Raw genomic sequence first — 13,202 nt, forward strand, 5'->3', positions numbered from 1 at the left:
CGTCAGGCCACCTTTTTATTTCTTCTTATCTCTTCGAGTAGCAGAAACGGTTCTGCCCGCTTAACCTCTACAGAGTGTCTAATCTTACCTAAATACTGCGACTGCGCCGCCGTCGACAGCGGCAGAAGAGCAGCGTATATATATATGTATAAGAGAGAGAGAGAGAGAGCTTATGCGCATATATGGCCAGCGGCCAGCGTGGGGATGCTGACTTAGCTTAAAGCATAAATGGGTGATCTTATATCACGCTCACTTGAGACATTTATTTATGCAATGCAACTAAGTGTTGCTGTGTACTTATAGGTACAGTGTACCCTCGATATATGCACATACTACAATATATTCTTGTAATCAATGTTTATATTATGTAAATCAGCTGTCGCTCCCCAAAAATTCCTTAATTCCAATTAGAAGACAACGAAAAAATTTCTCTTTATTTACGAATAAAAATTGTCCCTCAACTCCAATTGGAACGGCTGATCCGTCAACATTTTAGTCGGCAACACTTTAGTCTGCAACATTTGGGAATGTTGCATCATCTTGTTGCTATGCATGTTTCCACGGAAAAAGAGAGTATATCATAACAAGAGACCATTCACTTTTTTCGTTTTGAAGCAACAAATTTGAAAAGAGAAAACTTTATGTTTTTCCCGCGGGCTTGTTTGTTTTTTTTTTCTCGCTCTCCGTCGAATTGACTCTACATTTTGATGTGATCTTATTATTAGGTGAATCAGCTGTCTTCAAAAGAACAGTTTTAATTAAAAAAAAAATCCCTCAATTCCAATTCAAATTTCATTTAGAACACAACGAAGATATTTCTCTTCTTGTACGAACAAAATGCTCTCTTAACTCAAGTTGGAACGGCCGTTCCGGCAACATTTAAGTTGGTAACATTGTTGCATGCTGCATGCATTTGAGCACAAGAGTGTCATTTACGATTAGCAACTCGCGGCGAACGGACGTGTGTAAAAAATAGCCGGTGAGAAAAAACGAAGTGCGATTGCCGAAGAAAAACAGAGAGATTTCAAATAATAAAGAAATGCAAATGAAACAGAAGAAAATAAAAATAAAGCAAAGTGCGTGATTTCCATCTCCTCAGTGTTGTGAAATTTCTAGCAGAGTCTAACGGCGATTTGCGAATGCCGACTTAAGAAGTGCGAAAACAAAAACGTGACGCCAGTTTAAAATATTCTCAAGCGAAAATCATGTGTTTTTTGTTATACCCTGTGCTTTGTGTTTAATGTAGCTGACGACAAACAAAATATTAGAATCGTGTACGTCGGGAATCCGAATTCCATCCCCTCGTGTTGTGTTATTATTGTATTAAAGTTTCCTTTGCCATTTACCACACACAACACAGAAAAACAACAACAACAAAACTAAACCAAAATCGAACCAAAAACAAACCGCGAATTTTGCAGGTTAGCCCACCCGAAAGAGGCAAAAAAATCAATTATATGTTGGCCAGTGCCGGGTTTGCAGTGGAATCGGGTTGAAAGCCATCGATAGCCACACACGCCCACACACATAATGACGGAGCACCAGGCCGAGGAGCAGGCGGACACGCCGCCCACCAAGGTCAAGGCCACGCCCACACCCACCCCGAGTGGAAAGTTCAAGGACGCGAAGGAAGACGCCTTCCTGTCCACATCGCCGGACAGCGCCAACGGCGATGCCCAACACAAGCTGCCAGCGGACCAGCTGGCCATGTCCTCCAGTGCGCATCCCCAGCAGGCGGGCCAAGCCCGCCCGCTCATCCTGCAAGCCTTCCACCGCTGCTCCTCGCCAGAACAGTGCGTCACGCTGCACGACATCCTGGACTCCTTTAAGGCGCCGCTCTCCGAGGACCAGGCCTGGGCCCTGATCCACCAGTTCGCCGGGCTCTACCACCAGGTGGCCGTACAAGCGCACACCTGTGCCGCGGACTACGAGGCCGCCCTGCCCACCGGATTCGAGCTGCACTTCCATCGCGACGGCAGCGTCCACTTCTCCGGCCCGGATCAGCTGACGCCTAAGGAGCAACTGCAGCAGGAGCAGATCCCCCTCCCCCCGCAGCACGACGTGATTGTGGATCAGCCGGACCACAGCGCCAGCAGCAGCGGCGACAGCAGCGTCATCAACAGAGGTAAGCAGACCGACCTACTGAAAAATCAATATGCATACATATTTCTCACGGCTACAGTTAGCGGAAATTAATATTCCTGCAGTTTATGCCAGTTGTTTAATTAACGGAAATTAACTTAGTATGAATCTTCTATTCCTTGAATTTTTAATTTATTATTTTTTAAATCATGCTGAAAATATTTGAACTAAAATTGATCTATAGTCATAGTTATTAATGTTATAACATTTATTTATTAACGTGCTGCACACAACTGGCAATCTTTAGAATCTATATAGAAGTGGAAATGTTCAATACAACATTGATCAACTAACAATTTGGATTGATAACCTAATGAACCTGCCAACCCCAAATGACATTTTAATGTCGTTTTTCCTTACAATTATAGTAACATGTTTTAATCACAAATAATTTATTGTACATTGCACGCAAATGCAATTTGACTACCTTTAAGCTAGCAACCCGTGTATATTCTTTCGACTTTGTGTTAAGTTCTGTATCCTTTGAGCAATATTTCCTATTATTTTTTATGAGTCTTCCTAAAGATATATATATAGTTTATGTGTATTTCGGCCCGTCAGAGGTCAGTTGGGTGTTGACTTCAGATGCGGAACTGTAACAGTGATGAAAACTGGGGCTGTGATTAGCTGGGCCGGAAAACCGGTTGCGCTGATGCCTCTCCGAATGCTGAGGGGTCTTTGTCTTTTCGGCAAACGCTTTCATTTTCAGTTAATAAGCCACAGTTAACTTCTTTCTCTCGGCCTTTTATTTTCGGACATCTGCCGTGATGTGGGTTTCCGTGTGCCATCCATCTGACTATTGGCATCGCCCGGCCATCGCCAGCGGAGTCCCCAGCGCTTTCCAAACAAACAACCCACACTATCCGCCATCCGATGATGACCTCTGCATTTAAGTTATGCAGCCAGCCAGCTTTGATTGGGGTTTTCCCCACTTCTGCCTTCTGTCTGATTGCGTGCTGGCTTGGGAAAGTGTAAACGGCGACTCCCATGAAGAAGGTACCATCCCAGTACCCTATCAGCAGTGTTTTTCACTTTCTTTTGTAGCTCGGAGAGCACAAGTATCACTGGAAGAAAGGCAGGTCATGTTCGGATTGGGCAGAAGATTGAACGCTTTTCCTTGCCGCAATACAATCGAATCCAAATCTACGAAAGTAGATTTTTTCCAGTGTAACGATCACAGCCTTTCCTTTCGGCATTCCCCCTGCATTCGCTGTAATTGATGGGGGGATACTTTTTCGCCTCTCGATCTCTGAATCTACAGAACGTGTCTGAGTCTGTCTCGCAGCTAATTGTTTAATCATTCGTCTGCGCGGGGACTGTCAAAATACAGGTCGGTAATCTATCGACTTTTAGATAAGCCACGTTAATTGGAAAATGCGTTTCTGAGTGGGTAGTGATGGGAATCTTGGATTTCGTTCTCCTAGGTGGCCCTTAATGTGACTCAGCTCAGCTTTTGGTCTGCAGCATTAACTGCATTCCATTGCATCTTTCTTCGTATGGGCCTGTCTATCTCTATTTGGCCAGGCCAACTCTGCCTATAGCCGGCTTTTGTATCAGCGTGGCCAATTAGTTAGCTCTTATAGACAATTAGCCAGTTACATGGGTAATCTTAAGGGCACGCAGATACAGGAAGTTACAGTATTAATTGAACTGTGTAACTCGGAGGTGAAGGAACTATAGATGGCTGATAATGCTGTAGGAAGTCCTAGGGGATTTTAAAACCCATTTCAGTATACTACTTAAAATTCAGAAATTTTCTTTTATAAATAACTTAAAAAATGTTCTTAGCTCTTAAACCTCTGTAATTAAAGGTCTGTGATCGTCAATTTCTTATCTAAATTCACACGTAACCTTTGTTTATGCTTATCATCAGAACTTTCCTCGGGCCAAACAGAGATCACCTTGTAACACCTTAATTGCCGCTAATTCAGCCGCTAAAATCCAAGCCATTAGGTGAGATATCGAAAGGTTTTGGCCCGGGAACCTCGAGAACCGCCAGCGGGGGCAATTAGTCTGCTCAAACAAGTTATTACAGATGGGAGACGGACCAGACGGGTGGATGCCATCAGATTCAGCACCTTCTAATGGCTTTCGGTCGGCTGCTTCTGTGTTATCCGAAGCAAATACATCAAATCGGTGGAACGTTCTCGCAGGTTACATTGTTGCTGTGCGGGCTTTGAACTTGCCGCATCGATTTCGATTTCGGTCTCGATTTCCGTTGGTCTCTGGCTGAAAATCGCGCTCCATCGCCTCCTGACAACCGCATCCACGGGCGCAGCGAATCATTGATTGTGTCGAATTCGGCTCCAGACCCTCGGAGGCCATCGGAACCCTCGGGAGCACCCGCGACCATGGAAATCGGGGCGTGGGAGACGGAGCTTTTGATGGGAAAACGTCGGCGGCGCCGTCGGGTCGCCGCGCCCTCTGGCGCCTCGATTAGGCGCGCAGCAGTTTCCACAGAGTTTTCCACATTTTCACGGGCGCACCGATAAAATTGGCGCTTGAATCTGTCAACACACAAACTCGCCATTACGTTTTTCAGCAGGCTCGCAGAAAATTGGGAAATGGCTTGCGCCAGCAGGTGTTCGCTTATTCCAAATTTTCCACTGGAAAAGTCGCCCACGTATTTTGTGGAGCCTTCTCCCCAAGGTCATGGGTCATGCGCAGTTCGGAAAAATCGGAAAACCGGAAAACAGGAAAATCGTAAGCATAGTAGCATAGGAAAAATGGAAAGGGAACATTTGTTGCGGTAGGTTCTCTTCTTCCAAGTCAGCTGTTGATTGTGTTTTACTCTGTTTATTTTCGCCGCTTTTCATTTGATTCATCTCACTTAATTTGATTCTTCCGTTTCCAAACTTATTTCACTCGAAGTAATCAAAGAGATCGGAAAGAAAGCTAGAAAAAATCCCTTTTTGGCCTCGAATCATCCGCTTGGGTGATGATATGTTATTTTCATGTCTATGACTTTCTTGTTTTCACCGACAATACAAACAACTGGCCGCTCAACTGGTTTAATGTTTAAATAATTACACTAAAAATTACCCAAACAACGGTCAGCGAAAAATGGCCCGAAACTAAAAAAAAAAAAACCAAACAAAATTATAACGAAACTAAAGCTCAGCAGCAAATTGGTGCACTTTTTGTTGTCCGTTGTGTGGAGGAAAATGAAGAAAGACTCTTGGAAGTATCTTTAAATGGTCGGAGGGTAAATTGTTGCTAATCTTGGGCTTATCTCTTTGTCTGGCAAAGCTTTGGGTGGAGTCCAAATGAAGAGTTACCAAATGATAATTGCAATGTGCCGCCTATTTATTAGGCACTTCAGTGGGCTCAATTAGCCATTAGAGAGGGGCATTTTCAGATGGAGGAGTTTTGAAATGGCTTCAATTTACGATGATAAGGTCAACGATTTCTTCTCTCAATGTTTCGATTAGTGGCAGCTAATTTATAGTTCCACAGTTTCCACAGAAGCTGAGATATTGACTTTGGGAAAATGTTTTAGCTAGCCACCAAAGTTATTTCACAAACGCCAAACATTTCGATTTTGCAACCTTCGTAATCCACTCAAAGTAACTTGGAATTCGAGACCATATATTATGTTTATTTCGGATTAGGTAGCTGTCTGAAATGAATTTATTATCAAGCGGCAGTAATAGTTTATGTTTTCCAGGGGACCACACCACGTGCTCTTAGGTTTCCGCGTTGGCTTATATTTTTTTTGACACATCATAGACCCAAATTTAATTGCCAGCTATTGTGTTGACGCTCCAGTTTTGGGACACAATTAATATAATAATTTTTTCATAATGACAACAAATGACATAAGCACGACGACGAACCTGAACCAAATTTCAGAGACCCAAATGCGGTGGGCTATTTTGTATTTTGTATTTGTGTTTTTATTTTTTGGGCCTCTCCTAAACTTGTCCACCTGTGCAGTTTGCATTCGAGTTACGAAATCCGCTGACCATTGGCTGCATTTTGAAATGGAAATACTTTGTGTCGCCTTCGGACACAGTCGTAGATACTCAATGCAAGAGACTTGGGTTTTGAAAGTGCGTCGCAGACCCAATAAATCAGACGATAATCCAAATTGTGGCGCGCTTTTCCTCCGTTGTGTGGATGACACTTGTGGGGTCCATTGAGCGGACACATTTGGGGCTCAACCGATCCGATTGACCCTGAATCGCTTGTTTACGCTCCAAATTATAAATAAATTTTGATGCAATTAAACGCAATCGAAAGCGGCAAAGTCGTTGAGTAAATGCGCCCCGATAGAGCTATTTTTCGTATTCCTATCTTATCGTTTTTGTAAGTAAATAAAACACCTATATTTCGCCGCTTAATGTATGTGCTAAAGTACATATATACCAAATGTGTGTCGTCGAGTGGCAGCCATATAAACAGCTTTGACGCGGAGGTAGTCAAGAAAACTTGCTAAAAGGTTTGTTAACCCGTGTTTCCAACGAATGTGAACTGTAGAAATCTGCTCCATGGGAACCTGACTCTCGGATATGCAGTAGAACAAGCCAACTGAAAAGAAAGTGTTGATAAGCTATATTATTGTACTGTGTATACATTAGATAAGGGTCTATTTATGGGCATTTACTTAAGCTAGGGTCGGTCATTCTTAGCACTTTTGCAGGGAAATTTAGAAGCCTTGGATAGAATTTAGTATTATTTAATAAGGGGTGGAGTCATAGATTATTGTAGCTTCAAACGACCTTGTTGGGATTGGTCAAGTACACAAAAAAATAAGGAGATCCCTTGTTTTGTGTATCCATGTTCCTTTAAAAGTGGTTTGTCAGTGGTTATGTCGGTTTTTCTTCACTGAGCTCCGTTTTTAAATAAAGGTAATTTATATACCTCCAAGGTCAGCAATTATTATCCCAGTCAATCCAATCCATTTCAGTCTGCAGATAACCCACATGCATCTCATTTTCTGCACCTTCTATCGCAATCGCCTAGCCGTTTAATTGATGTATTCACGAGATACATTCATCTTCAGCCGCCGATCCAATTTCGCTTGACACATTTACTGGGGGGCGTGGGCGTCTCCGGTTGGGGTAATTCACCTTGATGGCGATTTTCCACGGGCCGCGATGACTGCGCAGGCGCAACTAAACTGTAATCGAGACTCTCGCTTTCTACGCGGCTTGATACCGCGCCTTGATGACTGTGAAATTAGACGGCGGACTGCAGATTGCCTCCGAAGACTGAAGATTGAAGACTGAAGACTGAAGACTGTAGACTGTAGACTGGGGACTGAAGACTGAAGACTGTGGAGCGGGTGGTGCCATATCGCTGTTATCATAACCGACTAACCGACCGACTGATTGACTGACTGCGGCTCAGTGAAAAACTCGAATCTCTTTCACTTTGCATATCGCCGGTGCTGAAATTACAATATAAATTTATGTACACGGCATACGTATGAAAGAAACAATCTTTAATCAGCATTTACGCTTTCATCTTTCACATTTCTCAAAGAGTGGAAACAGCACCAGCAACACTGCCATAAACAACAATTGTTGTTGGTCCGCCGCAGCAACCTGTTGACGAGTCTGTTTTTTTTTGTGTTTTGTGCTTTGAGATACAGATACGCGGGGATAGCCGGCTATCTTCAGTGGGTATTTGGCCTGACTTTGGCTTCAGCTGCAAACTATTTTAATTTGGTGGCGAATTTGCATAGTCTGCATATCTTATGAATTTGTTCGTCTATTTGTCTGCGTTAATTTGGTATCGGTGGCCATAAACATACACACTTATGCTCTTTCTCTCGAGATCACAAAAGATGAAAGCAAGAGTGACATTTAAAGCGGTTCATGCCCAAAATTGGGAATCTTTTGTCCCCGCCCTTTGTAGGGAACTATATTCCAGACCTTATGCAATATTAAATATACACACACGATAATTGAAGAATGGGGATCATGGATATTGTGGTTTTTGGGGCTGTGTTCGGAATGCCATTCACTTGATTCGGAATATCTCTGGCAGGAATTGTTTCGTCACAGTGGTTACAATCGGATTGTGTTAGGTTTTTGTGGGCACTAAGCGCTTGTATTGTGAATTTCCTTATGATGTAAATGATGTAAAAAAGCAGCCATCAATGAACGTCCAAAACATAGCCTGGGAATTTGGTTGGCAATATGGGTTTTGAGTTAATGATCTATGGGGTAATCTTTAAGTTAATGTTATGGCTTACACTATGGAAAAATCAGAAATATCGTCTAGAAGTGTACACTTAATGAGGAAATTTGAAAGAAAATTGTAACAAATTGAAGCTCAGTGGCCCAATGAAATAGACCAAAACATATTAACTTGAATAAAAAAGACCAATTTGATTCTGTTTAAAATTACAAAGTTTAGTTCCGCTCGATTATTGAGTAACCACTCGAAAAACCAACGCCCGTAATTACGTTAATTGGCAACTATCTATCATTTCCTGATCCATTATTCATCCGCGCTTATTAATTAATTTATAATTTGAATGCAGAGACGCGGCAGGCACTTAGGTGTAACCAAAACGAAGCCGAAATAAATCAGAGGAGGGGGAGCAAACTCATCAACAGCTCATTGCCCGCATTTGATTGATAAATACTTTAAATATGCCCATAGACGATGTAAAAATATGTACATATGTACATCGCCACGTGTGTAACGATTGCCAAAGGCATTCGGCGTCTTTAAATTATGGGTTAGAAACGAGGTTGAAAAGGCAGTGGCAAAATATGGTCTTTAAAATGCCGACGATTTTAACGTTTCTAACGCCTCAACAAATTTCGCCGCTTCTAATTAATTTTGCTCACAAATCTGCATAGATATCGTAGTTTTTGCCCAGATTATTTATCAATTTCTATAAGATATATGCAAACCAAAAGAAACTCAGTCAGCGTGCGGTTGCCGTTGACTTGCACATGACTTTCCTGACATTAGAAAGTAAATTGCCATGAGGCCACTTGGTCAACCATCAAAGCCATGCACTCCACCATCCACCATCACCTCTACCACAAAATCCCGCAGCAGCACATTTATAAAACTTTATTATATAGTTTCCAGTGAACCTGATGAAATGCAAGTGGGATGATGAGATTGCCGCGGCCGTGGCAGCCAAACAATTGGAAGCCTGGCTGGCCAAGTGCTTGGCTTTATTATTATTAATTGGATTCGACGGGAGGAAAGTCCATTGTCTGACCCTGAGACTGCTCGCCGTGTACTTCGATGTTTTTTCGCAATTTTCCAATCGGAAATGCAATTTTCCCCATTCAATTTCGAATGTCCACGCTTTAGAGCGGTTCCCCGGCAATCTAATCTTATCGAAATGGGTTCGTTAATTTCTTTCTTTGGAGCGAGCAAAGTGCACAACACCATCATGTGTATAGGAAAGTAGGATCCCACTCTCTTTGGTAACCAATGTCGGTTCGCCAATTAACCGACTTCGAATTGACGCATTGACCGACCGGTGATTCATTCCAAGATAAGGGGCACTGTGATTTTATACATTTTGCCACCACCTATAGGGCCTTGTGAAAATAGACGAATTGAGACTAAAAACAACTAGTATTTAAATGTAATCTACAGACCTTAGCTTTGACCAAGAATTGGTTCATGCAATTACCCTTTATTTATGGCCATTTAGTTAATTGCTTAAATTCACTAAGCCAATGCCTTAGATAATCTAAACTATTTAACGCAGATGAAAAATCATACAAAATATACTGCCTCAACATATGGCGAATAAACTACAGCAGTTATAAATTTTAAGTACTTGCCAGATGTTTGCTGATCTTCTGATTCGGCATGAACTTTTAAATTGTAACGATCGCAAGCTTTTTCAATAACGCTCAATCAAATGCACATGTTCGCAGTGAAGAAGCGTTACGGCTGTCCCATAAATCAGGCATTAATAAAGCCCAACTTTGCGCAAATTTCGACAGCATTCGCAGATGGCAGAGGCATTCTTTCCATTTGAAATTCTTTGCTAAATGTCAATTAATTATAAGCTGAAAGCGACTGCCTGCCTGCCTCGAAGAGTTATATTTGTTATTTAATTATTGAGTCGCGGCATGTCGTGTCCGCGTTGGAATTTTGGGATGAATTTGCCTAAAACCCCAACTCCTGGTCCTCCTCTTCCCCCGAAAAGTTAGCTCTTTTTGAGTCATTTCCTGCGAATGTGATGGACAACCACATCATAATGATATCATGCTGGGCACTTGAGCTCGTCTCTTATTTTCGTGTGCAGCCTTTTTTGTACCATTTTTTTTTTTTTTGGTTTATTTCCGAAAACTGTGTTCTGGTTGTCTGACCCGCTAACTTCGTTAACCTGTAGTTAGGTCGAGAGTTTAATGCGGAACCAACACAATGGAGGGCCAAAGAGCTAAGATCAAATGCCCGCAATTCATGGGACTTATGAATCACTTCGGGATTGTATAACTTTTTATTGCGGTAGAAGTAAATCAGGTAGGAAACTCTAATTGCGAAGCTTAGGAGCGGAAAATTAATTTATTTCGACATTGAAGCACGTGTAAATAATACATATGATTTTATTTGGAAAAAAAAAGGAAATGCTATTATTTCTGTTGTAAACTAAATATGCATAAAACTGAAAGCTCCGTAAATAACTTCATGAATATTCCATAAAACTAACATACCCCACTGTGTTATCTCAGCGCAGAATCAAGTTGATTGCAATAATATTTGCCTATGTGGGTATTTAAAGTTTTGGGTGGCGTACCAACCGGTTGGTCAGTCAGTCACGCTTAATAAATTGCAAAGTGGAATTGCTGGGCCATGATATGGGGCTACTGACTAGCCACCCCCCATCACTTCACCCCTTTCTCCCTGGCTTCCATTGTCGCAGCTTGTAATGAAAAGCCGGCCGGTCAGCCAATCAAACCAAAAAAAAACCAACTCGAGCACCTTGGCATGAGCGTCGAGTAGCGGCGCTGCTGAGTCAACTTTTTTTTTAGTTCGAAATTGCATTTAATTGTTTAACAAAATGCCAGGCGCGTTATGTGGCTTATAGAGATATGAGTTATAATACAATTGCTCGGCTTGTCCATTGACAATTTTCCGCCCCGCCCCGCCCCATTCCACCCAGTCGCCAGTCAGCGTCAGTCAGCACCACCTGTCCCAGTCCCGCTCCCAGTACCGCTCCCGATACCGCTCCCTGTACCGCCAACTCACCGCCAATCCGCCCCGGTATATCTGACTGTCTGCACAACAAGTTTATGATTGCTGAACCCGTTTCCACTGACACTGGTATTTGTTATTTCTGTTACAATTTCTGCCCGCTTTTCAGCCCGTTTTTCCCCGCTTTTCCCCCTTTTATATGCTCGGGGTTTGGCCATCAAGTGCGGAAGTTGCGGAGCTAAGAAAACTAAATTGAGACTCGAAATGTTTGCATATTTTTAAAATGCAATTGGAAAGGTGAACAATGTCTGCTGTTGTTTGGCTTTCTGCTTAATTGCAATTGACTCGTTTATGATTTCCCGCTAACTGTAACCGAATTTATTGATTGCACTTGCACAAAGTCTTTTATTAATTTACAATATTTAATCTTCCATTTGTTTACTCAACAGCGTTCGACAACAGCAATCACCACCACCACCATCAACATCATCACCCGCCGCTCGTCGTCTCGCATAGAAAGGTGAGTTCAACTTCGATTGATTGAGCCACGAGTATTTCCCGGTGTTTCAATCTTGTTCTCCGGACTTAAATGGATCGTAAAGATCGTTTGGAGATCGTTCACGTGTCGGCCAGTTGTTGGCGACAATTAAGTGCCCTCAGATTACAGATAAGAATTACGGCCTGTAAAGTGAACTCAAAATGAGTTCATTTCGTGGTCATGTTGCTGTCTTGTTACGGTTCCGGTTCGGACTTAAATTGAGATCTAATGATTTATGATATAAGAAATGGGTTCTTACCCCGCAGCGGCGATTTCTAATCAGAGGGGCGGAAGAGTTGAAACAAGAACGGATACTAATATATAGGGTCGTAAAACGCGTTGAGTGTCGCTTAAATAGATTAGATTTTAACTGCAGTGCACTAATTAAGCTTAGCTCTCAATCATCTGGTTATATTAGGGTTATAGTCTTTATCGTCTTTTCAAAAACTAAAGAGAACGCAATTAGAATACAAATTTAAATCGGAATGGAAAAAGGATACTTATAAAGATATAGGACTGTCGATTATGGAAAAGATATCATCGCTTTCCTTTGGGTTGTTCGAGAGATTTAGGTGCTGAATCTATCGATTGGTTATCGATAGAGCTGAGCTCCTCAGTTTCTCTGCCATGCCCCACTCCGCTTTTCAATCAGCCCCCTAAAAATCCCCCACACGAACTCCTATCTCGAAAGGCCCAGAGCTGACATCAAATTGAACAGGCCATAAAACAAAATGAGCTACAACCAGTAAGACAAGCTCCCTAGCATAATGTGTGAAAGTGTTGACGGCGCAACAGCACCATCAACGATTTTATGGCAATTTTAGCAGATGTTCAACACATAGCCGCACATGCGAAAGTGCTGCCCAAAAAGAGTACCACGAAGAATGCACTGTAAGGTTTCTTCAGTTCCCATAGGCCAAAAACTCGAGAGCTACAGAAAACTACAGAAAACGAGGCAAAGTGCTGAGGAAATGCGCAGGCGCAACGCCGAAGAATTCACATGGTGATCGTTAGCAACCCTGTGCGGAGGCAGGCTTGGATCTCAGCGAGGTAATTAAATCCGTGAGCAACTGCAGCCACAAACAGGGCCAACTGCATTTTGGGCCCAAGAAGATCGTAACATGGAAGCGCCAAGTTTCTCCACGCCTGGAAACTTTAATGTATCTTTTAGTTTGCCCCTCGCTGTTGTTTCTTTTCACCGGCCACAAGCTGCATACTCAAACTACATATATGTATAACATAGATGCCGTTTTCAATTAAGTGTGCTTGCCGTAATGGGTGTGTTTGTGTGGGAAATATGCATGTTTCACCGCTCGATGGAGGTCGTTCCTTGGGTGTACTCGCCATATATTCATTCTACACAACTCGCACAAGGCAACTCCATTGTGTCCGC

General features: G+C 42.5%; 1 protein-coding gene and 1 long non-coding RNA gene across 10 annotated transcripts in view, besides 1 other annotated feature; one reads left to right on the plus strand and one right to left on the minus strand.

Moving 5' to 3' along the window:
- Positions 1 to 337: part of a mobile genetic element that runs on past the window's edge.
- A 592-nt stretch (positions 338 to 929) lies between these two features.
- Positions 930 to 13,202, plus strand: part of spir (spire) — a 37,168-nt gene continuing 24,895 nt past the window's right edge. For all 9 annotated transcript variants that reach the window (NM_001299171.1, NM_165323.3, NM_080115.3 and 6 more), the window contains exons 1-2: positions 930 to 2,125; positions 11,721 to 11,791. In NM_001299171.1, coding sequence (NP_001286100.1) covers positions 1,531 to 2,125; positions 11,721 to 11,791 — 666 coding nt within the window. In that variant the 5' untranslated portion in view covers positions 930 to 1,530. The remainder of the gene's footprint in view (positions 2,126 to 11,720; positions 11,792 to 13,202) is intronic.
- On the minus strand, positions 5,716 to 7,334 carry lncRNA:CR43606 (long non-coding RNA:CR43606). The gene is made up of 2 exons (NR_048018.1): positions 7,006 to 7,334; positions 5,716 to 6,672 (listed from the first exon to the last, which is right to left on the minus strand). It is a non-coding gene; the product is annotated as a long non-coding RNA:CR43606 (long non-coding RNA).

This window comes from Drosophila melanogaster, chromosome 2L (genome assembly GCF_000001215.4).
Source record: "Drosophila melanogaster chromosome 2L".
NCBI classification, from domain to species: Eukaryota; Metazoa; Arthropoda; class Insecta; order Diptera; family Drosophilidae; genus Drosophila; species Drosophila melanogaster.